The sequence below is a fragment of the Agelaius tricolor genome, unplaced genomic scaffold (genome assembly GCF_023055355.1).
Source record: "Agelaius tricolor isolate 1412-34295 unplaced genomic scaffold, bAgeTri1.0.p SCAF_1, whole genome shotgun sequence".
Classification (NCBI taxonomy): domain Eukaryota; kingdom Metazoa; phylum Chordata; class Aves; order Passeriformes; family Icteridae; genus Agelaius; species Agelaius tricolor.
In genome coordinates, this window is record NW_027269261.1 from 56,244,474 (window position 1) to 56,270,696 (window position 26,223).

Below are 26,223 nucleotides of genomic sequence, written 5' to 3' on the forward strand. Positions count from 1 at the left end.
GCAGAATGTCTCCGGGAATGCAGACAGGAAACATGTTCACTGAAATAGCTCCTCAATCCAGTTCATGCCCATCAGGCGTTGCCACAGTCATGCACCAGTGTCGTCAGAAACCTGATGGAAGCCAAAAGCTTTCACAGAAGTCAAAAGCAGAAACAAGACTCACAAACCAGAATCCTCCAGAGTTGTTCCCTTAACCTGCAAACTGTTTGAGGGCAAAAGCATGGAATAAGGCACAGACCCCACCTGGCAGTGAGGCCAGAGATCTGTAGTGGAGTCGCTGGTGTTGCTGCTGCTACAGTGTGAGACTGTTGCTTTGTATGCTTCAAAAAGAGCTGCTGCCAGCAGTGGTTCACCTATTGAGTGCTGCAGTAGTTTTCTCAGAAGTCTCTAGTCCAGCTGGTTGAAAAATACTGAGATGTAGCCAATATTAATATTAGATTGAAAAAGAGATTAGGATCTTGTCATCCTTTTTGGCATTCAGAAAGCTAAATATCAAAACAAAATCTTAAAGGAACTCCAAATACTCAATCCCTTTAAAAACTCGCTTTTATTAAGAGACCCAAATGAATACAAAAAGGTACAGATATTTTCCTTGAGTTTTAAGACTTTGTAAGTGTAGTTTCTAAAATATTGTTCTCAGTATTTTGAAGTTATATCAATGCCTTCTTCTTTAGTCTGCTCTGGACTTGCAGAGGTAAATTTCCAATTAGTGTTTTCTTCCTCTTTTTTTTTGTTCCAGAAGCTGTACTGCATCATAGACATCACCTAATTTTATCAAATGCTTATAGGTCAGGGATCTGGCATGTGTCATTTCACCTCTGAGAGGATATTTCCAGTGAGCATAGTTTTCAGTGTATACTTAAGAATGGATTTTGAGATGATTCAAAAGCTTCATGATAAATTACAAGTGAACATTAAAATGTGATTTGGCAAAAATACTGCATGTTTGGAGTGTTACAGTATGGTCATCAGCAGCTGTCCAAAGAGGTGGTCATCAGCTCTTCAGTGATGCAAGGTCAAGGAATATAGCATGAGCTACTTTTATAAAAAAGATGGAACATAAATATTCTCTGACAAAGAGCTGTCAAGTCCTGCCTTCTGTATGAACCCATAACTGGAGTGACTTTTTGTGGACATGGACAATAACAGGAGAGCATTTCTCTTCATGAGGAGGAGTAGTAGTTCTGGTTACTCAGAACAAGGTGTCAGGATATCTGGATGTTGATCAAAGTTCTGCCTATCAGTCCCTATGTGATTCTGGTAGCACCATTTTATTTGTATTACATGCAAAATAATTGTCAAGTTCAATTCATGCTTGTGAATGCTCTGAAATCTTGAAATCTGCAGTAACATGCTGTTTTAATTCAGCTCATCTTTCTAGTATTTTAAATTGAAATAAAAGATTCTTTCATGAAGCAAATATAATATTTTTTGCATATCAAACACACAATGATTCCTGAATCCCAGTGTTAATTTGGGGGTTGGTCCTGTGCAGTGTGCTTTGGTCCTAATGCAATAAAATGTGCATGAGTCCATTTAAGCATGAATCTTATAGTGACTGCCCTTCTGCTTAAAGCAAGCATTTGCTCAAACGCAATGTGAATTGAAGCCGAAGCACTTAAAAAGCAGCGGATTTAAAACCTGTAAGCATTGTTACTTGTGAGGGACCTTCTCACTTGTAATCCATTGAAGTTGTTCTCATAGGGCAAATTCTGACCCTGACTTCAAATAACATCTTCAGTTTTGGGGTGTTTCCCCACAGAAGCAAAGGAGGGAGGGAGTCCTCATTCACATTTCTAACTGTATCAGCTTGCATAATTAAAGATAATACTCTTCCCTTTAAAGGATCTTTTATGCAAATCACCATATTCATCATTAAGAAAAAACATGAGCTTGAGATTATAGCATCTAACTTTATTCCACATTCCGAAGCTTCCTGAATGCTTGCAAAACATTTCTTTCAGATGTGAAAACAAGTTTTAGGCTTCTGACAGTCATATTGGCTATGCACCAAACGTGTTTTTTTAGTCTCCCTAGTCCAGGGCACATAAGAAATGTTTCGATATACAGTGCAGATTTCAGGAGGAAAAAAATATACAGTGCATTTAAGCTTCCCTCTTTACAATGTTTACTAAATACAGTATAATACAAGTAATAATTGTGCTGTGGAAAATTCTACTGTAATGTAACGTGCACTTACAATCCAGAAGTAAAAATTTACTCATTTAAAATGATTTCACTCTCAAGGAACAAGCAGTTTTGGCCAGCTGGGTGCATGCTGGGTACACAGCTGGTAGGGTAAGTTGTCTCTTCCACAGTCCATAAAAACCACTAAACAAAAGGAGCATGCTTGAATTCTACTTTTTGTAGGCTGGTTAGAATAGGCTGCATCACCTATTCTATAAGAAGGACGCTTTGAACATATTTTTGCATGCAATGAAAATCTCTAAATGTAAAAAAAATTATTAATGAATGAAAAAGCATAAATTTCTTTCTTTCTCTCTTTCTTCAGAGGACTGCTATTTTAAGTTTGTAGCCTGTGATCAGCCAAATGCAGTGTTACAATCTTATCAGCAAGTTCTGGGTGTGCTAGAACCATAGTGTGCACAGTGAAATGCTCTGTAAACTCTGTAAATGGTTGTTCTTCTAGCAATGACATACATCTCTCCAGATGTGCTGCACACTAAAACAATTAAATCCAGTCAGTAAATGGTATGCAAAATAATTTGCCTTTACAATAAGGAATACTTGTTGTTTACAGTAAGTATTGCTTGAAGCTCAATGTTTTTAGCATTATTTGTGAATGGGTGGATATTGGGCTGGAATACTGCAGATCAGAGATAAATGCCAGTGTTTCCCAAAGGATGTTGACCTCAGCAAAGGGATGCATGCTGCCAGTCTCCAAAAGCCTGGAAAATCTGGGAGATGTTAAGCATTTTGCCCATTCTCAAAAGCTGCTGAATCTTTGTCTCTCCCAGAAGAGAGACAAGAACTTGTTCTCCCTACAGAAGCCCCCTCAGAATCAGGAGTCCTGAGGTTGGTATTGCCCAAGCCTTTTAGAAACAATAGGCAGATTTGCATTTGCAGTGTGGAGTGTGGCAGCTCCTCTACTTGTGGAAATTCTTCACCCTTAATTTGAAAAAATTTAACAGGAAACTCATACAATAAGACTTAATTTGGGTAAGACTGATTTGTCTCTGTTATTTCCAAATCCTGAACATTTGTCATATCACTGCAATTAGTCTCTACTAAGCCAGGGGTTAGCTTGACATGACACACATATAAAAGTCAAGAATACATGTAAGCCTCAACTAAATACTTCATCTTTATCTTCATATCCCAATTCATTATACAATCCCTGTATTCAGCCACAGATGTCTGAAATCTTGTTTTAGTGAAAGACAGGATTTCAATGAATAAAAGAAAGAATTAAACATTGGTACAATTTGAGAAAAAAACATTTGAAATAAGGAAATGACTAACCCCATAGGAAATCAGGAAACTTAATTAAAAAATAGTTGTCATTCATACTGCTTATCTGGATAGCCAGAGCTAGAAAAATGAAACATGAGGAGCTCTGCCCATACAGCCTCACTGGGTATTAAAACATGACTACCTGTTCTGCTGGCTGCTGACAGAAAAGTCTTTATAATTGTTATCATGCATTTAGTATGTTGTTCAAAACTTGGTTCATTAAGCTATATATACTTCACAATTTTTTTTCCCACACTGTGGGGAATTTGAAACAAGCATCCCTAATATGGGTCTTTTCAGATCAGATCTTTGCAATCAACAGAACAGGATGTCTACAGTAGCCAGGACTGCATCCTCTATGAGGTCTGCATCTAAGGTTCCTCAGACTGAAGCTCTTCCGGGGTTATAGCAAGAAAGTGGGTAACAGGAGGTGCTCTGAAAATGTAGCAAAAACATGTGAAATCAAAACTTCTTAAAACAAAAAAAGGAACAGTGACATTTGCATTGATGTGCTGTGTATATCAGTAATCTCTAGTATTATCTGTTTCTTCAAGAAATGATTTTGGTTTTATGTGGCAGCATTTTTCCCTCTAAAATAAAGAGACAATAGCTGCAATTAAAGATACAACACTATAAATATGCAAGCATACAGCAGAGCAGTAAATAAAAGCCAGCAGGGCAAAGACAAGTGATCTCTCAGACGGTGGGATGCTGGGCTCCATGAAATCACTTGTACATGCCTCTTGGCAAAGTATGTCCCCTCTGCAGCTGCAGATAGAGACTTCTCAGAGATCTTCATCATGCACAGAAAATTGTTCAGATAATTGTGGTTCCACCTAAGATGTATATATGTGTTTGCAGGAGGCTGAAGTTCAGGATTCTGGGAAAGCTTTTATGATGGTTTCATAGGCGGGAGGTGGGGTTTGCGTGGAGTGGCAGATGCGGAGGTTGTTGTTAGACCAGTGGAATTCAGGTCGAGTCAAGCTGTTGGTGGTGCTTGCCACAAGGGTTGTGGTGGTGTTTGTGGGAGTGAGGGTGATCAGCTGACTGTTCGTCTCCACAGGCAGGGGAGGACACTGCAGAAAAGGGTGGAAGGTGGATGCGCGGAAGCTGGACTTCCTGGGGAAGGAGTTGGCCTGCTCCAAGGAGGCTTGCCGCTGGAAGGTGAGGCTGGCCAGGCTGAGGTTGCTCCGACGTTCACAGCTGCTGTTGCGGTAAAATCCAGTCCTGCTGGCAGTGTGGCCGTGGGAGGAGGGTCTGGACCGACGGCTGAAGGATGAGGGGCTCCCCTGGGAGATGTGGGCGCTAGCTCTGCGACGGGACAGGCAGGTGAAAAATGCCCAGATGATCCCTCCAATCACCAGTCCAATCACCATGGACACTGTGAAGGCTATTGTTATCTGCTCTGAAATACAGCAAAAATTAATCTCAAAGTTATTGAAGCAACTCTGATATTCCTGCAAGGAAGTTAATTTAAAATGCCAGCCTCCTAAAAAGATGAAATGGCCCTTAGGTCTTAGTAACACATGAACTTCACAATACAAACACAACAATTGAAGGTTCTCTTACTACACAGTATTTGGGTGTTTTGTGGGGTTTGGGGTTTTTTTTGGTGTTTTGTTTTGGTTTTGGGGGTTGTTTTGGTTTTTTTATTGGTTGCTTATTTACTTTCCATAATTCAACAACATCCAGAAAATTAAAACAAGGAAATTCAAAAACGCATATTTAATATCAGTTTTTGTACCAAGGCAAGGAAAGTCTTTAGCCTTTCCCAGAATCAGCCACTCACCAGCTCCAGGTGTTATAAAACTGCCAAGTATTTCCTTCTCTGGGCAGTAGGAGGTGTGGATTTATTCAGACTTGTCCTTCTGGTTATAGACCTTTATGGTCTGTGTGTATGTGTTTGCAAACTCACCTATTAAAACAGTGATGTACCCTCTGCCATGCTCTTAGTGGAGCAAGCTCTGTATTTATTACAACATGAGAACACTTCCCAGCCTTTTACTGCTGAGCAACAGATAGTTTAAATCCTCACAGTAATTAATGTAAATGACTATATCCTGAATAATTTTGGTCAGAGATAACCATTTGTAATACTAAGTCTCTTGAATATTTCCTATCCCCAATGACCAATTTAAAGATGGATTAATCTGCCATTAAGAAAAGTCAATTTCTAGCTCTTTTAGAAATGTTTTTAAGGCCTACAAGATCTGAAAAAGAACAAACAGAAAAACAAAACCAATGGCTAGGATTTTTTTCTCTTGCACATGGTCTCACAGGATGGAGAGATGTGATTTTTCTTTGTATATTTCTAAGAAGAGGACAGTTACTTCAGAAAACTTCACTCGGTTTGCAACTGAGCACCAGCATTATTGCTGTTGTAAAAAGTCCAGAGATATACTTGTAATCCTGGATAAGGCCTGAAATAAATGCAAAACCTTTATAGATCCTCTCAAAATTCAAGAAGGGTTTGGATCTAAAACAAGAAGGAACACTATGTTGACAACTGGTGGAGCAAAGAGGGGATAAGCAAAAAAATATCCATGGGACACCTTGAAACATGTTTGTTCTGTCTGTACTGTTGTCTCATATCTGTGAAGCATTTTTGTGAGAAAGAAAAATGTGTTCATTAGATAGAGGAAGGTGAGTAACTCCTAGAGCATACTGAACAGCAGGCCCAATAACACTGTGCCAGACAGAAGGTATTAACTCCAGGACTGGGATGCACACATTAGAGGCCAGAAAATGCAAGCTGAGACTAGGCTCAGAATTTTCTAGTAGCCACTAAAGAGTTTCCTCTGAATTTATGGTGCTGTACAGTCATTTCCAAGCCCTATAATAATGACAGTGCATCTGAGTTGTGGGACTTGACTAAAGCAGGTGCTGAAGATGCAAGGAGAATGAGCAGCCTGACTGATGGCTATGGAGAGCAGCCAGCACACCATGAAGAGGGAGGAGAGGTGCCAGGCAGGACTGATTTGCAGACAGAGGCACCTCAGTACTGGCACCCTGGAACAGATTGTTTTGTTTTAAGTCAGCCCTTAACTTAGGACAAGACACTTCAGGAAAGCGGAAAGAAGCATTATCTTTGCTTCCAGTAGAAGAAATGTACATGTTTATTAGTTAATTGCACTTTAAGACGCAGTCATTATTATCTTCCTTATCTACCTTCTTACTCTTCTCCCTTCAGGGAAAAATTGCTTGTGCTGTGATTCATACTTGGAAGACTCACAATCCTACTGTTCCTGGCCTGTAACCTCTGCTTTCAGGTAGGCTTATAACATTATCCTTTTCAAATAAAGACTGGCAAGGATAATGCATTGGATATGGTTTCAGGGGGCTGCTCCCTCTCAGGAGAACTTTGGTGTCCTTTCCTTCCAAGACAGATCAGACTTGACTCTAAAAGACAAATTTTCTTTAAGCTCTAATTTCTACAACTCAAAAACTTTTGACTGGACACACTAAAGACAAAGGGTGACTGCCCTGTCTGCTTTCTACAAGAACCCACAAGCAGCATCCTGCACTGCAACTCTTGGCTTCAGATCAGATCACTTATCAGCAGCCCTCTTCTCACAAGCTCAGTGTGATTCTGCCCTTTATAAAACATCTTTAGAGACACAGCAGGACTTACTGTGCCCCTTTTGGTCAGGAATAGCTTATTATGCCATTTTAATAGATTGAATACATTCTGTTACTGCAAGTTCCTACTCATACTCCCAAAGGTGGGAAGGGAGAGCCAGGACTTGGTGACCTCCAGTTGAATAAACCCCAGGGGGAGTCCTGAAGACAGCACTTCCCACGCACTACTGCTGTCCCTGCATGGCTATGGGAGCAAGAAATAATCCTTTCTTGTGCTCATTTCTTCTGCACTTCAGCTCAAATGCTAGTTGGTTGTATTTGAGGCTGCCAAGGAATCCCCCAGGCACAGGGCTCTGTGCTGCCAATGGATATCCCTGCAACTCTTTGGGCTCTCAGCTGGCAAAGGGGATCTCCACGGGGCTCAGCAGCCTCCAGCATAAGCAGAAGCACAGCAAGCAGCACAAGTGTACCTGGCTCTGGGGTTGCACCATGGTGAGGATTTGTCCCTGTATCCCTTGAGTCATGATTTGCACCACCTGCACAATCTAACCAGAGTCTCACACTGTTAAAAGCAGAGAAGGGAATTGACAAAAGTATTGAGTGCAGCTCTTCAGTCCTTCCCACGTGCTGTTCCCCTGTGCTGGAGGTACAGCACAGACAATTATCCCTTTGGATAATGCCGTCATTTTCTTTAACTTGGTTAGTTCTTTTATTTCTCTATCTCCATATATGATGGAAAAATCAAGGGTCAAATTATTCCCTGATGAAGCACAGCTGGGTTCACACTGACTATTTCAGTTGCCAGGACTCCATATGTTCTCTTTTCCATTTGGACCTACATTTAACCCCCTTGGTTCTTATTGCAGAAATATCACTAGACCCATTGGTTACAGACATTTCATTTTTTCTCTTCCCAAAATCTCACTGACTTCAGTTGGAACAGTGGGTCACTATTGGGTGAAACTTGTTCTTTGCTTACTCCCTGCAGAGGATGAATTTCACAGAAATGTAAATCTGTTCTAAAACCTTATATTGTGGAATTGTAAATCTATGCCCATTGATTTCCTCTTTAGAATGTCCAACAATCACAGCCCTGAGGTACATTGGAGAAAATATTATCAAACAGAGAAAAAGATCAAAGACAGAGTGGGACTTGCTGCACCTGGGATTTTGAGTGGAACATCTGGCCTTCACCAAATTGTTTTTCTCTTCCTTAATCTGGGCAGTGCCAGAGCAGAGCTAGCCTTCGGGGGGAGTCAGGATGACACTGATACAAAGTGTCTCCCAAGGGGCCATTGTAATAACTTACGGTTTCCTGAGAGCTGTGCCTGTCATTCTGTCCTCTGCTTTTAAGGAAAACAGTAAAAAGAAAGATCTGGGGATAAGTTAGGGATGCTGCTAATAACAACAACTACCTAGGGCCCAGTCCCCTAAATATGTTTTTGATCTGGATGTTTTCAGGCTGCTCACACTGCCTGCTTTATTTGATTGTGCCACAACAGAAAAGATTTGATAACTCACCTCAGTCAATTCTCCACTCTCACCTGTAACACCAGCTGAGGTGAAGAACAAAGGCTTTTAACAACAATGCAGGACAGACTTTGAGGTACAAAGTCAGAAATGAAAGGCTAAGGTAAAAAAGCAATTGGATATCTTAGCCACTTTACTTTTCTATCTGTGGGACTTCCAAATGATGATACAAAAAAGGTTGGCATTTCAGAACCCACAGTAACACCCATAACTTCTTAATGTTACCCCCAGATGTGAACATTAAGTCAGCACATTTGTCAGCCCAACATCTATCCAGATCAGGCAATTTCTTCTGAAGTCTCTCTGTTTCCTCATCTCTAGTTTCTGCATGCAGTGTTATGGAAATGTGGTACTACAGGTTTGTGCAGGGGATTATTGCATCTGCTGTGCAAAACCTTTTCTTGGTCATTGAAGCTTTCTTTAAAAATTTCATAACTTTCCATGAACTATATATATTAAGGGATAGCATATATCCTATCAAATTGATAACTCCTGGCAAGTGCTCATCTCTTGACAGAATCTACACTGGAGAAATTTAGACACAATTTAAACATCACATTAGTAACATGTGATGATAGACTGGCTGATAAGATGTTTTTCCTAGGACTGGGCCCTGAAAATTTTTTTCCCATCTGGCCTGGGCACCTGAAGCAGAATCAACCAAAGGTGGCTCATACCAATCAGTAAGTCTTGTCAGAAGTGTACTATGTTCTCTTCTTCCTCTCTTTGGGTTTACCTCACCGAAAAATAGCAACACAATCCCTACCTATTTCAGTCTCTGAAATACCCAAAATCTTCATAAAATAGATTTGATTTTTGTGACAGAGTCTCCTACTTCTATCATGTAGGCTTGCAGGATTCTTGCAGACATACCAGGGCAACTTTTACTTCTGTGAATTTCCTTTTCTTTCATTTTATGGACCACATCAGCCATCCCTTTGAATTCAAAACACATTTGTGTTGGGGATTCATTTTCCCACAGAATCTCTCTCTTGCCCTCAGCTCTGGCTGCAATGAGCTGCAATGAGCTGCAATAGGACTTTGTTCCTTGACCTCAGGAAATCCTTGGGAGCTGTATATTTCCTATACCGTTATGGTAAGTTCCCCAAGGTGTAAAATTAAGGTGGACACAGGATCTTCCTTCCCCCATGCTCATAAATATATACTTTGGAAAACTTTACAGCTGGCCATAGTGAGAGAGTAGTACCTTTCAAAATCATGTAAGCAGCACCCCCAACGAGAGCATCTCAGAGCATGAACCAGGGTAGGGTGGAGGAAGATAGGAGAAAGTACTGAATGCAAGGGAAAGAGAAATGGAAAAGACTCTTTTTGCTAGCTCTCTCTCCTTTATGTGATGTCATATGCCAGCTCCTCAAAACTTGTTTAAGTTGGTAAGCATTCCTCTCCCTACATGCACACACATTTGCACCAACAGCTTCAGCTTGCCTTGCCCCAAAGCTGAAAAGTCTTGGTAACTAGTAGTGGGTTTGCTTTCAAATATCAAAAAATAAGCTCAGCCTTTTTTTTACCGAGATTTTCTTTTCCCAAAATGAAAGCTCGGTGGCAAAAGCAGGTATAAAACACATGCAGACCAGGAGGGGAATTCATACCTCATTCATCCATTGCACAGCTTAGTATAGAGCACCAGCTAGTGTACTAAAGCATGAATTGCAGTCCACATTTTACAAAGCTATTAACCTGACAGTATCAATGGTTCAGACACTATTTTTGAGGAGTGTCAGGTTTCAAGCGAAGTTCAGCTGTCATTAGCAGAGGATCATAACAGAGCCTCTTCTGTGCAAAACCAGACTGGACCAGCCAGGGTTCTTTAGAGCTTGAACAAACTCACAGCAACTTCCTCACAGCTCCAGTGTTAAGGACACCTTCTTGTCTGAGCAACCAGGAGCCACTCTGGCAGTGACACTCACACCACCAGAGCTGGGACAGAAACCCTTTCACAGCTACACCCCCTGACCCACATAATCAGACCAGGTTTCCTTACCAGCTCAACCCCTGGTGTCCCACAGCAGTCTCAGAACTCTAGATCCTAAAAATCATTTGATCAAGATGCAATAACAAAATAACAGCCTCCAAGAGGGAACCCAGAACAAAGGAAACTCTAGGCTTCTATGCCCTCATAGTCTAAGGGTGGGAAAATCTGGGGTGCTTGGCTCCTACTGTCTCAAAGAGTCCAAGTCCGATCCTGTGGCAGGGCCACAGGTCCCTGGGCCCATTTTTTATGCAAAGGGTCAGCAGGTCACAGGCTCCTGCCTTGGGCTCAGCCTCCTGCCCCCCAGAACACAGCCTGCAGCTGTCCCTGCAGCTGCACCCCAAGCTACCTGCACTGAGTGGATTCCTCAACAATAGCAAATGTACAGCTCTAATCTGGACAGGCTACAGCTACCCATCCTCATGTATCCCAGGCAACGAGTTGGGAAATGAAGTACACCTGGGGCCCAAGAGCCACCACTTCTTCCCACCACAGAAGGCTTGAAATAAGTAGCAATACTTGAAATTTTATGCTGGTTCTACCAGCTCCAAGAAATAATTTTAAAGCTGGGGCTAGTATCAGTAGCCAACTCCTGTGCTACTGTTGTCATGCTGAGCTCAAAAAAGCAATTTCTTTATATCTGACAAGTGTTGATATTACTATCTTCCCAATTGCCACTAATTGTGTTACCAAAACAGCCTCTCATTAATCATTTGTAGGCAGCCCATGATTCAGTTGGGTGGATGAATCAGTTGCTGCGTAATATCAGCCAGCTGTGATCTTAGTCACGGCAAAACTTCAAGAAACTTCACACATGACTCTTGTAAGATGACTGAGGGACAGGCTGCAGCACAAATTGGTTCGGGTAGTTGTGATGTCCAGAAAACAGAATCTTTAGGGGAAAATTAGCTGAAAGAAAAGCAGACTGTGCAGGCATAAGAACTAATAAGTAAGATAGAGTTGCTGCCAGAAATATCAGAGCTCTGCATTCAGACACAAACTTGCTAAAGGGGTGTTTTATTCAGCCTGTGCTACTGCAAGATTAACAGCAACAGAGAGTAATTCTCCCACTTCACCTAATAACAGGCTTTTTCATGTCCACAGCAGATAAAATAAGAAGTGTTGAGTTTAAAATAAAGCAAAGGAAATTAAAAATCTGTTTCTAGCTATGAGAACAGGTAAGAACTAGCATAGGTTATCCAGGCATGTAGTGCATCCATCCCCAGTAAAGATTTTAAAAAGCAACATCAGTCAATCCTGTTAAACCTGTCTTGAAAACAGAAGGTAGAACAAATGACAGCTCAAGGTCCACACTGACATAACTTTGTGCAGTTTCTAAGATTTTCATCAATCAGGTTAAGAAAATGGGCTCCAGAAGCATCAAAAGTTATTAATTAAATGACAAGTTTAAAAAAGAAAAAAAAAAAAAGGTAGTCCATGCTTTTGGATCAATGCTCCTTTTGAAATGCAGAGGGGCTGGTTGTTCATCAGAGGGTTAACGTCACAAATGAGGAACCTATCTAGGAACAAGATTGCCCTCTGTTGGAAACTGATGCTGGAATCGAAACTATACAGAAACCACCTTCATTCTGGTAAAACAGGGAGCCAGAAAAAGCTATTGAAAAACATTCCAATGGAAGATTACAGAGATTTTCTTAGTACCTCAAAAACCAGAAAAATTCTGAATTGCATCACCACAAACACTTAGTGCTAGCATTTTGCAGAGGCTTTGAAAGTGAAGTAAACCAAGGCATAGCAAAAGTGTTCAGAATTTTAAAGATGTAAAGCTTGCACAGTTTTGTACCTTGATGCAAATATCTGCAATCAGGGAGGAGCATAAGGCTAAGTCTGTTTTTAAATTTATATTTCTTGACATCCACAGTTATATCCAGAATGATCTTCATGGACCAGAGTACATTTGCTTTGATTACTAATATAATTCATTGTGATAAAAAGCCAGAGGAGTGGAATATGCCATCTCAATATCCCACAAACCAACTCAGAATTAATGATGTTCCCCTTGATATTACTGGCAGTTGATTTTTAATGGAATGACAAATAAAGAGTAATTGTAAAAATCAGAAGGAAACATCTAAGATAGAGATGTCAGCATGTTTAATTTAATGCCTTTGGCACAACTATGTAAAACGAAGCAAAGATTCCTTCAGGCATAGTTTGTTACTATGTGGTTTCATTGTGATTCCTAATGCATAACAAAAGCAGTAATAGAGTTTGATCATTTCTGCATATGCAGCAAGCAATCCTCTGGCCAGACTTCTTACCCACCTCACAAAAGCACAGCTAAGCTATAGGGCCTCTTTATAAACCTAAATCAAACACTAAATCACAGTCTGACACAGAACAATATGGCATTATACTTCTTACTTAATTGATTAAAATAATTTACACCTGAGAATAAGGAATCTCATATATGAACAGACCTTAAAATTAATCAGAATTTTCTAAAACTTTTAAAATTAAGGATGAAATACTGAAATATGTAGCCTAGATTTAAGAAAACTGAAGACATCCAGAGGTGGAACATAACACAAGTGTTTGAAGATGTTATTGGGAAGAATATGAGGAATATATAGAAAACATCCTCATTCCCACCATAGTAATTCTTTAGTCAGTGCCTGATCCAGATACAGCTTCAGGTGGAGCTTGCTCTTACTTTAAGAACCCACAAAAGCCAGGAATTATACTGGAAGTCCAAGTCTTATAAGAAAATAGAGAAGAATATTTCAAAAGATTCAGAGTAAGAAAGCACACTCTGAGTGCCTGGAGACACTAGCTACACTAGAAAAGAAGGGTGACATTTCAGCCTTCCCAGTGCATCCTCTACAGAGTGGCTCCCAAGGCAGTGCTGGCAGTAGTGCTGAAAGCTCTGCTCATGTCCCTGTGAGGCTCAAGAGTCCCTTTCTGTCACCTGAGGCAAGACCTTGTTTCTGCTCCTTGCTTTTGGCAGTACAATCTCTCTCCCTCTCCCCCTGCAACCTGCTCATCTGTTCCCCTGTTTCCCAGGAGAGGAGCAATCTCCCCTTTACAGTTCCATAGCTCTTACTCTCCCTTTTGAATACACACCATGTATTTAGCAAAATATTGGAAGGTAACCCTTCCTATGGCAGACAACTTGGAACTAGATGATCTTTAAATTCCCTTCCAAGCCAAACCATTCTATGATTCTATGATTAACATAGATAGAATTAATGAAATGTGCAGCATGGTGTCTTGGCAGAAGTTGAAAGAAATTTACTGAGGCTCAAAATTGTGACGTTTCTCCAAGAGAGTCCTTTCTCACTCATAACATACTGCCTTTGAAATACTTCCACAGTGTGTTCTGCTGACAGCTGACTTCTGCATTTCTTGTTCAGAAATAGACATTATTAAAAATACTGCTTACTGCTCTATTTACAATCTCATTATTTTTTGAGATTGCTAAAACAAGGACCTTCTTCAGGTGAAAATTTAAAAAGATGTACAAAGTCAAAGAATGGAAGGAAGAGCTGTTTGTGAACTTGCTGAATACTTTTCTGAAGTATCCAATAAAAAAGTATTCAAGGAGCAGGAATAGTGATCTACATTTTTTTTTCACTACAGTAATACCTGACCTACAACCAGAAATGCAAAAAAATCTCCTGATGCACGTCTTCCTCTGGAAAGAGTTGTAATAGTGAGCATTTTGAGAACACAGAAGTATGTTTATATGTGATAGTACTGTACTCTTCAGTTATTTACCTGAGGTTCAAAACCTGATCTTTCTTTATCCTAGTACTTTCTGGGTGAACATCAATCTGTTTGAGAGAGTGCACCAAATATTTCTATGAACATCTATATCAGTGTGGGCTAAGAGATCCAATGAGGTAGCAGTCATAAAAAATCTGTGCAACCAGAAGATAAGAAATGCTGACATAATTTCTAAATGAATGGATCACTGATCAGAAGTATTAGTCAACTCTTCTTGACCCAGGACAAAAAGATTTAGTCAACTCTTCTTGATCCAGGCTGGAGAAAGTATGAAGTGGGATGTTGTGCTTGTCTCATATGAGCCAGTAGTGTCTGAGACGCTGTATTGGTACCAGGCTGGCCCAGGTCCTGCTTGCCCTCAGATTCATACACTTTTCAATTAACAGAGCCATCAATGGCTTCCTTCTTTGTTTGTATTGTGCCTGCATAACTTATGCACTTCCCACAGAAGTCACGTGTTTGCTGAGTTGATTCATCTTCCATTACCCTAGATAGCAGAGAGATGGTTTTGATGTAACATAATTTTTAAAAGCAAAAAGTTTAAAATTAACAAATGTCACTCAAATGGTGAAACATGTCATAAGTGTGTGTTAGGATGCTGGATTGTGAAAGCAAATGTCTGAAATAGGGAATTAATTTTCTCCTGCAAATAAGGTGCTGGAGAAGCAAGGCAGAGTCCTCTGGTGAGAAACAGAAACTGCCATGGATCTTTCCTTCAGCAAGCATTTGTCAGATCCCAAAGAAGTTTATATGTTATATTAAACCATCTATTTTTTTTTCTCTCCCCCATTTATTTTGCTGAAAATTTCCCAGATGTTATTTTATAACAATGCTGTATATATTTGTATTGTTGATGGAATTTTTGTTGTGGTCATTTAACAGATAAATCTTAAAATACAATTGTCTCATCTTCAATATGTGAAAATCAAATTAATGTATTTCCTGCCTCTTCAAGTAGGAGGGAATAAATTATGTTAGAAGAATAGTTTCAGTTTGCTTGGTGCAAATTCAGTACAATAAGCACAATACATTTCAAAATCAGAATAAGTACATTTTTGTATAAGTGAAACTTCCTCCTTGAGAAGCAGGGGAAAATTACATTGTTGATAAATGTTGATAGTCTTCTCTGACTATTTTAAAATTTTCTTTTATTTTTTTCCAGAAAAAAGGAAATGGCTATTAAATGAAAATAATCTTAGTAAGAAAAAGATTCAGTCTTGAGCCTTGATTTTGCCTTGTGCTCCTATTTTTTGATTTTGGACATTTCATTCCTCCTCCATGCTTCAGATTAATCTTCTGTATAAGGGAGATGGTACCACACACAGCCAGTCATATGGCTCACAAAGGTTTTAGCAAATATTATAAACTTATTTAACTCCTGTTTAAAATGAATTACAAGGGTAAAGTGGGAAATTGTGTATAAATACAGAGCATTTTCCTTCAATAAGTTCTGCAAGAAGAACTGAGGCAGAACCATGGCACAGTGTGCTGACCATCAATTGTGAGTATGAACACTCTCAAGCTCTAGCAGGTGACCATGCAGCCTCAGGGCATTTGTCCTGGGGAGAACACAGAGCCCTAAGTTGCTTTGGTTTGTGACACTTTCACATTCCAAAACATTTCCTGGTGTAGTGCATGAAAGAAGAAATAGACTTTGTTTCCTACAGACCAGATTTCTGCATTTGGTGGGTAAAGAATGATGCTTCTGGCAGCTCATGTAACAACAAGCAGCACCATATCATCAGTCAATAATGTAGGTGTAATTGCTAAAATGTGTGCATGCTGTTTGTTTGATTATTATTTAAATAATACTCTGAAAAACCTTTTCCTTTTCTTTGTACTACCTCAGGTTTGTGTCCTTCCTGCTAAAGATGGCAAAGTATTTGATAAATCAATGGCTGCATAGTGGGGTGGGTAAAGCAGAAAAGCAGTAATTGGGATGCCACAAAACACAGCCTGAGGATGACAGACTCACTTTAAAAGAATAATTTATATACCAGGAAGAAATCATGCTCCGAATAGACAGAATGCAAGAATAAGACCGGTCTCTTCTCTTAGTGACATAGTTTGCTGCTTTCATCCAACTACAGTAATAATATTCTTTTCTTTGGGCTTGCCAGAATAAGGGCAAAGAAAAAAACAAGTTCCTCATTAGTATCTACTTTTATCTCTCTGACAGGCTTGCATATAAGATCTTGGAATGCATTTACATATTAACTTTTTCAGTCTAAGCCTCTCTCAGTCAGACTTTCTCAATATCTGACTATTGTTAATTGTCCCCTTCACTTCAGTAACAGAAGCCAAAACTTTCATGTGTTCATCAAATCTTTTACCTAATATAAAAATACACATAATGATAATAAATTTGGGATAGTTTGATAATTCTTGCCCTTCAGAAGACAGTATATGTTTCTGAAGCAAAACAGCACGGCCACTCCAACAAACAGTACCACCATGTGCAGGAGAAGTCTAAGTGAAAAGTTGCATACAGATCAGCTCTTCCCAAACACAGCTGGGGGGAACAGGAACATGGGACATCTTGAAGCTGAGAAGGGGAAGATGAGCAATGTCTTCATTTTTAATTACATAATGGATCATGGATTTATTTCTTTTTTATATGAAAATATTTCTGGCGGACTTCAGATGAGGAGCCAGGGACCTTGAGTGTTAAAAAAGAATAAGATTCACTTCTGTCATGCTGGCACTGCAGAGCTGATGTTCAAATGCAGTTGCTGCCATTGCTAACTCCTCACCATCACATGCTGTTTTTTATCTTCCACACCCTTGTTGCCATTGCTCTCAGTGTCACCACTATTTATATGACTGCTGTGTCCTCTTTGAGTCACTGGCCCAGGCTGCTCTTCCGCTGCCTTGTGACACATCCCAAGTCAGCTCAGGGGAAGTGGAAAGGGGAAGATCTTCTGGTGAAGTTGACCTGATAGACAGGACAATAAAGTCTTCCTTGTAGAGATCTTAAGAGATTCAAGCAGAGGAAAAGTGGTGTGTATGTGGGTCTCACTTGCCCTAGAAGTTTTCTGGCAACCATGTTTTCTGTTCCAATTATGTGGCATACTTAAATCAGCTTCAGACTACTTGATCACTTGATATGTGATTTACTTATGTGATATTTTCTATATCTCTATCACAGGATTGTCATGCAGATCAGTATCTCATCTGAAGTGGAAAAGAAAGCAACTGAAATATCTTTAGCTCTGGAAGCCATGCAGCAAAAGTTACTCTGATGCTGCTGGGCCTGTGAGGATGCACAATCCTACAGCCCTTTCCAAGGGGAGGGGGGGGGGGGAAGGCTGTCTTAGTTCTTATATTAGTTCTTATATAGGTGAAGCTGAATTTTACTGGTGTTAACCTGTGTTCTCAGGGTCTTTCTGATGTCCCAGTGTGTGGCATTTGTAACAAAAGCAAAACTGGCCCCTATTCTAAAAACTCTGCTGAGATGTATGGGATTTTCATAGTCCTGATTTCTGCAAATTTAGTGTGCAGGGATACTGCTATTGTTCTTCATCAATTGAACAAGGTTACTCGTTCAAGGTAAACCTGGAAATATGGCTTCACTATTAAATTTATGGCATCATGTAGCATTTCACTGAGGAGCAGGAAAGTCCTCTAGATTTAAATCTGGTAATAAGAAGGGAAACATTTCAAGGATTAAAAATTAAAGTAAAGATCTCACTGTCTTTCATAGTGTTGTTTAAATGCATCATATTTTATATCTGTGTTGTACATCTGCTTCTCAGCTAAATCTACTTGAAATAATCACTGTGTTTACAGGAAACCTTTGCAAAGCCAGAGATGCCTTTCTATCTAATCATGTGTCATATTTTACCTCATAATTTTTCTCTTGAGAACATTCTTATGAAGAAGCACAGGGAAATGATCTCTGATTTTCAAATAGGGACCTGAAATATTCTATCCATTCTATCTGATACCATCTTCTCTACCAGAAACCCAACCAAAAATCTGTCTTCCACTATGCCTATTTCCAAAAACTTATTAAAGGGAATCCAGCTTATTCTAAGTTCAATTTGCCTGTAGGAAAATAAGACAATTCAATTTCTCAGTGAATTTGGGAAGAATAAAGGTATTTTACTCCATGTTAAGAACCTTGGCTCAGGAGTCTGCATACATTTTGAAGTTGATAAAAATTTCTCATAGGAGGAGTGTGAGAAAGCTTTATGTCACCATTGCCTTTACTCAACGCAGCTACACATCCACTAAGCCAGGTATGCTTCCAGGTGTCTTATTTGACAGAATTGGAAATCTGCAGTCCCAAGGACATGGTCTGTCCACACAAGACTGACACAAAGGTGTATAGGCATTCCCTACTTCTGTCTGCACTAGACCTTGTAGTATGCACTCACACCAATCACACATTTTTGCATATACTTTAAGGAAATTTTGGTCTAATTAGTCCATCTGACCAACATCTCCTGGGCTAAGAAAAAAGGCTGTATTTTTCAGCCAGTTTTCCTGGCCATTTCATATAGTGAATTCTCACAGTTTTCTGACTAAACTAGGAAATCCCTCCTTATTATTTACTGTTTTATGTTAGACTACTTCTCCATGGGGTTGCCCAAATTCACATGCCACTGACTGATACTAGAATAAAACAACGAGGAAGGCATTTGGATTATACACTCTTCAAAACAAGGTCTTATTCTACCATCAGTAGATGTACTTGGCTTTGAAATAAGAATGCAAGATAAACTGCTACTTGTTATTAGAAGACATAAGAGTATGGAAAGGTAGTTTGAGTAATAAAATTTTTGCCTTTTTTAAAGGCTCCATCTTGAATGAGTAAAGGAAAAAAATCTTAGTCAGTGAAAGGTTGGGCAAGCAATAAAGAACTATGACTCCAGAAAATTTGTAATAGCAAATCTGGAAGTATGAGCTATTTATTTGTAAAAAGTATGAGCTATTGTAAAAAGTAGGTGAGGATTCAGAAGAAATGTTTGTTCACAATTAACTCTCATATCAACTCCATCATTACGGACACTGCTCAATGTCTGTTTGATTATTTGAGCCCCTTAATATCATAGACCATGAGCTAAAATCCCAAGCTGAAAGTCCTGAGCTGTGGATCGGTAACCCTGATGAGGTAGAATTCAAACTCTGAGATTCTAGTGTTAAGCAGACTTGCTAAAACAGTGCTTGATAAAGCCCTCTGGGAAATCTGAGCAGGAGAGTGGTTGCTGTAGATAGTGTCAGTGTATGCCAGATGGGGAGCTGCAGATTCAGATGCATTTTGCATATATATTATATGGCTGGCTGTCACACAGGAAAGGTTTTAGTACAGGCTCCTGACCAAAGAACTCAGATATATTCCTTCAGATATGTCTGACTTCACCAGATCAATATGGTTCATTCCTTCCTCTGATAACATTTCCTTAGATCTTTCTGCTCCTTTCCCTCCCATTCACCATATATTAATGAATTTGACTTGCTTTTCATTTTTATTCTTATTGGGTAATCATAACTGGTTTTTGTATAACATTTTAACTAAATGCTAAAATGCAATGAGGGTAAAGAAATTAAAAATCGGCAATATCAGTTATCACTGGAATTCAATTTTCATTTACTGTCCCCAGTTGTAAGGCTTTAGGTCTCTGTTTTCTAAGAGTACTTTAGGTCTCTGTTTTCTAAGAGTACCTATTATTTTGGAGTCCTATTATTTTGGATAAGCACTGTAAGGAATTATTCCCTAAAACACCTCAACAGGATTGCGTGATGAGGTTGAAAGAAAGCATTTTGTCTCTCTGTCTCTGTTCTCCTATTGGGGCTGCTTCCAGCACAGGAGCCTGTAAAGTCTGAAGTCATCTGACTCCAGCATGATAATTTCAAAAGGAAGAAGCTCATTTTTCCACAACCCATTTCTAAACTTTTGTAGACATTAGTGATTTAACCCAAAGACTCTGCTGAAAGAGATTCTATCTCCTGGGAAAAAATTTATTCCTTGTGCTATGAATTCTTTATGATGTGTGATATGCTGCCAAAGATTGCACTTTTAAAATTACTGGGGGTTTTTCCAAATCACAGAGAACTGACAAAACAAAAGACAAACTGTAAGGAAAAACTTCCAGTGATGCAGTGTCTGCAATGACCTTGCTCTATTTTGGCTCATTGCCATGAATTAAAATACCAGGAAGAATGAATGCACACACTGGGGTGATTTTGAAAAGGGAGAAAAGAGAATTGAAGAATAATAACAAGTCAGGAAATACAGCCTTGAGGTTGATAGAGCACCTGAATCCAAAGCTCTAATTTTGTTTTGTTCTCCTCCCTCTTTTTTCCAGTTCAACCCTGAAGGTTTTCTCTACAAAGAGCAAATCTTCAGTGGTGTAAATCATCTGCAAGTGTTTCTATGTCACAACTTTACTTCCTCCTTTCTGCCGGGAAGGGAGTTGCATTGTCAGCTTATTGAAATCCTCTGCCCTATTAGCAATGCCAGGATAAAAGCCCTCTGTGTGACTCTGGTTCAAAGACACTGGTCTTTTTCAGTCATCAGACTAGGAACAGTAGTGGTCTGTAAAAAGATCCCACTGACACATCTGCTGTCAGGTGCTCCACAGCTGGCTCCAGCCTGCAGTCTTTCTGTGTGCACATCTCCAGCAGGACAGCTGGGGCAGGGCCCAGAGCCTTTTTGGTGCTGCTAAAGTATGAATGGAAAGTGTGCACAGTATGGGAACAGGAGCAAAGGGAATGAGGGCAGACCAGCCAGTGGCTCTGCTGGAAATGGGCTGACACAGACATCCAAGTGTAAGCCAAGAGGTTTAACCTGCTGCACCACACAGGTCACCACAAATGCTGCTTTTCCTACCTGCAGGAACAGGGCTGGATCTCTTGCTTATGCTTCAACACTGCCATGAATGCCACTCATGAAGGATCCCAGAAGAGCAATCATGTCCCATGGCTCTCTAGGCTGGACTTTGCAGTGCCCAGCAGCTGTAATACTGGTTGTGCCAGTGCTGCCCTTCACAAGTATTACTCCAGTGCACAAAGGGAGTGATGCACAGCCTTAACCACCATTACTGCTACACCAGTAACATGATAAACACAGCATGAGGCATTAGAATATGCTCATCCCTAATGCCATTTTCTTCAGCAATGCACATGGTCTGACTTCAGACACAAGCAAATGTGTTCAAACAGACACATTTTAATGAGGAGAAGACCAGTGGGTTGAGGGAGAGACTAGGCAAAACTTGATATATTTTAAAACATGGGTGCATTTGTAGCTTATGAGGCCAAGCAATAATGCCTATAGTGTGTGCCAAGCAGTTTGCAATCTCAAAATGCTGGAAGCCAGCTGATATATGGCATTATTTCCACACACCAAACAAATAACACCCTGGATTCTGATTCAAGAAAAGAAAAATTGTCCTTAATGTTTTTAAGTTATTAAATGTTAAAGTTGCATTTTTAAATAGACACTTGAGTAAAACTAGACTGAAGGATAGTCTAGGGATCTAAGTTAATGTTGATTAAAATCTGCTTGCACTTTTTCTCTCTGCTATTGTCACATTGATCAAATGTACTATTTAAATTAAATTTCCTGATCTGAAATTATATTGCTATCTATGCTGAAGAAATAGGATTGCCTTGAAGACATTTATTGTATTTACTTGTGTGCAACTGAAAATGCTTTTAGGAATTACAAGAAATGCACTCCTGGTTTAAGTGGAAACATCTTTGCTCCCACTGTTATCTTATAAATCAAAATGAACTCAATAAAGCCTATATTAAAACAGTAAAAAGTGAGATTATTTGTGGATGAATGGGTATCAAACCTTGAATTTCTCACTCAGCTATTATTAAGCCTCCTTTTGAAACTAGTAATAAAAAATATAATCCAGACTCTCTGTCTACAGTTACAATGTGATATCAGCAGTGCTGAAGTTCAGCAGGGACTGCCTTTAAGTGCTTGCTTCTCTTGTTACCTCTTCCAAAGTACCATACCATGGATTCCCACTGCAAAGGAGGTGGGCAGCAGCTACAAAGCTTCACAGAAGCCGGCACCTGATAGAAATGAGTTCCTGCATCCTGGCAGTAGCTCAGACAACATATCTGAAACAGACATGGATATCTACAAAGACTTTGCAAAACATCTGTAGTAGGAAAAAGCCCTAGCCAAGTGAGAGTCAGGATCTAAATTTTTTGCTTATGACACATTACACAGAGGACATTTGCTGACAGGGCCAGGAGTTCTATCATAAACTCATTAATTTAAAACAGAAGAACAGTTTGATATTTTTCTTTTCCTAGCAGAAGTGATTTTAGGCCAGCAAAACATCTTTTTTGCTTCCTTTGTTTTCCTCCATTGCATAATTTAGCATTCCAAAAATACTGCAGATTTATGATGGTGGCATCTGAATTCAAAGAAGAATTCCTGCAAGGTCTACAGCAAAGCAGTACAGTTATTAACTCTCCAGTCTGGCACTGATTGTAAACAGAACTTGCAAAATCAGCTTGTACTGATTTTTTAAAATATTATCATTTTTTAAGATCTTTTCATGAGAAAAAGGGTTCAGACTACTTAGACAACTCACACAGAATGACTCATACTGAGGTGTTTATATCTTGTTTTTCTCTACACAGCTTGCTTAAGGCATGCTTGCACTGGTCTGGAGCAACTGTAAAATGATTTATATGTGCTCACACATAAGTAAGCAGAGAACAGCTTATTTGTTCATTGTTCTAAAATTCTTAGTCAGTTTTAAGAAGCTATTGTGTGAAGTTATCACTGGAAACTGGACAGCTATAGAAAACAGGATGCCTGTATATTTTCCAGCATAGGGAACCAGTTGTTAGACCATAGATGGTTTATAAAATCATGAGATTAAATATCATTATGAACAGTTGCTTTGACTGTTTTTACAGACTGATTTTTTTCTCACGAACTTAGTCCCTCTCAGCAAACTTTTGTGCCTATGCTGAAGTTTACACTTTGGCTGAGTCCATGGAAGATGCTGAGAAGTCACACATGCAGGGAGAAAAAATGGTAATGTAGTAACATTCATAGTACTAATTGGTGGATGGCTTAGAAAACAGCCTTTAAGCCATGTCCTAAAAACTCAGTTCAAAGTACTGCATTCTTATTTAATAAAGAACTAAATGTTATTTAGATCTATTATGTGTAGGTTTGGTTTTGTTTGTTTTTTTTTTACCTCAAGTCATATATCTCCAGGATATCAGGAAACACACTTCTATCATTTTAAGTGATGTTTCCATACAGTGAGCTTATGTCAGTCATCATCTTCTAACATAGACTATAAAGTCACCCTTCCTAGTCTACCATACACGATGTACCTACAGGAAATAAAGAGAAAATTATATTCACTCCTCTAAAATCTAGCAGAAAAGTAAGAAAAATCTGAGAGGCATCTTCCCTTTCAAGAACCATGAAAACTCTTCACAAAAAATCCATTTTCTGAGGTTCATCTGCTGTCAGAGCTTAAGCAAATGGGATGTGATCAGGGCTGGATACAGTGTCAGACCAGCCAGGTGAGCAAAGAGGACGAAAGGAGGTGCTGGCCCTTTCAGCAATAACTCTGATAAGGTGTGTCCTGCTCTGTGTTGCCAAATGCAGCAAGTTTTTTTTCTGAAACAGCCATTTTAGAATTATATCCATCTTCACGGTAAAAAAATGATTGTTGTTCTTCAGAGTCCAGCAGACAACCTCCAGACAAAAGACTCAGAAACAGTAATAACTCTAATTTTTCCACAGTTAATCTGCAAGTGTTTATCAAAGATAAATATCAGTACTCTAAGAGTATCAGTACTCTACTCTTTAGCCCAATACACAAAAATTGATTCTTTTGTGGTCTCTCAGTAGGAAAATATATGTATGACTGCAGGAAGCCTAGATGGCATTCAACAGATTCTTGTTCCTCATGACAAGAAAGGAAAGGGACTTCTTTCCATCCACTTGTATGGGGTTTTTTTTCCACTCTTTTCCAGTGGCACATCTGTGCAACTGAAGTTGTATTTTGCTGATGCATATTATTTTTTAGTTTTAAGTAATGGTCAGATTCCTGGAGGGATCATTGCTCAATAGCAATAATACAATAGAGAAAAACAGATATGTAATTAATTCTAAGCTAATTGCTAATAAATCTTAAGATTAAACGTAGCAAGCAACATAAGGAATCTTTGGAGGGAAAGATTTTCCACAGCAATTGCATGGAATCCTTTAAGTTCAAATCAATTAATCTAATTACCCTGAATGAATTTCAGTATAACATATACTTTCACCTCACACTGTACATTTCAGTTTATGAACTGTTCCCAGATTTGGATGAAAGAAAATAGCCATAATAGATAATAAACAAAATACAGACTGAGGTAAAAATAAGGAAAATCTCACCATAAGGCGGCACAACAAATTACAAATAACTTTTCATTGTGGAGGAATAAGAGTTTATTCCAAATGTTGGAACACATTTAGCCTTTGCTACCCCATTTTCATCAAGAGATGAAACAGATCATGTCTGCTGTGTAGGTACATCCATTAAGCAGTTGAGAATGTCTACCTGGTCTGACTATTGATTGAAGTCAATGGACACCTTTTCAACCGACTTCAGTAATGAGCTTTTACAAACAATCAATTTTGCCCTGGCAGCTTCTGCTGTCTTCATTCATTTAAAAACATGATAAAACTTTGTCAAAGAAACATTTGGAAAACAGTCTTATCACTGCAGGAAATACAAAACCTATTCATTACTCTTTGCATCCAAGATTGAGCTTGAAAATATATACAGGTACATTTTAACGCAATCCACAACAAATATATGCATCTACATTAGGAATATATTCTGGAAAAAAAAAATCAATATCCTTACCCCAAAACTTTGGTGGCCATGTGACTGGAGTAAAAGTACTGTTCCTATCCATAACATCCAAATAGCAAATACAGAACGGTACGTCCACAGAGGAGCAATAGTTTTCTGAATTTTGAGATTTCTGCAATAGAAGCAAAGGTTTTGTGCTGCCACGGAACTGTGTTGTTTGCCTGAAAGGAAATGGATGTATCACATTTCCTGCTTCTGGACTCGAATTAGTAAGTGCTTGCCTTATCTTGGAACACCACATGGTTCCCGAGACAGGGAAGTAGTTTCCTTCTCGTCATTTCCTCAGTCAGAGCAATTTGACTCAGAACAATACCAAATCACCTCCTTCTCTGAAAGTTTTTGAACTCCAAAAGTCCAGAGATAGAGAGGTGAAAATTCCTTTTTCTTTCCTTTAAGGATTTTCTATGTTGAAGATATTCCTTCAACATCCAAAAGTACTTGTATATGGGTAGGAATTTTCAGTAAGAAAGAAATTCATCAAGAGGTTTTTAATGGACACCAATTCTTTAGGATATTAATTTAGGGTATGAGGATGGTTTAGTATTCACCATTGTTCCTTGGCTGGTTTGAGGAATTAGCTGGGCCTGACAGTGTAACTGTAAATTTTTTCCTTTCCACACCCCATTCTGAAATATGAGTTCCCTGGAACACAAACAGGCTTTGAGCTAATTGCTTGGACACGTTTAATACAATGCAGTGTTAATTCCCCAATGGAATTGTAGGTACTGCTGCTATATATAACATATAGGAATAACAACATAGCTACAGGAGAAAAAAGCCAAGACATTTAACGACGTAGACCTAGAATTAATGGAGAATGAATGAACACTGATAAAATATATTATTTTGTATTTGTGTGATAATTTCTGTAGAAACAAGTTTTTAACTATTTTCTTCTTAAATATATTTCAGGTAATGGATCTCCATAAACATTCTGCTGTGAATGGAAACTTCTGCTCTCTGAAGGGGTGAATGAGGGTTTCCTTGCCCTTATACTATAAAACCCCTAAACAACCCCAAACCCAGAAGTAGCTGTAT

At 39.1% G+C, this 26,223-nt stretch overlaps 1 protein-coding gene across 1 annotated transcript; it reads right to left on the reverse strand.

The window, feature by feature from the left end:
* Nucleotides 1-528: 528 nt before the first annotated feature.
* MYCT1 (MYC target 1) lies at nucleotides 529-25,426 on the reverse strand. The gene is made up of 2 exons (XM_071435326.1): nucleotides 25,177-25,426; nucleotides 529-4,879 (listed from the first exon to the last, which is right to left on the reverse strand). Exons 1-2 carry the CDS (start codon nucleotides 25,424-25,426, stop codon nucleotides 4,347-4,349), a joined length of 783 nt encoding a protein of 260 aa, XP_071291427.1. The 3' UTR covers nucleotides 529-4,346.
* Nucleotides 25,427-26,223: the final 797 nt, after the last annotated feature.

Excerpts from the sequence above, each read along its gene's own strand:
- MYCT1 (XM_071435326.1), bottom strand. The coding sequence starts at position 25,426 with ATGTGGTGTTCCAAGATAAGGCAAGCACTTACTAATTCGAGTCCAGAA. Across the intron at positions 4,880-25,176 it reads ATGGCCACCAAAGTTTTGGG|AGCAGATAACAATAGCCTTC; the intron begins GTAAGGATATTG and ends GCTGTATTTCAG.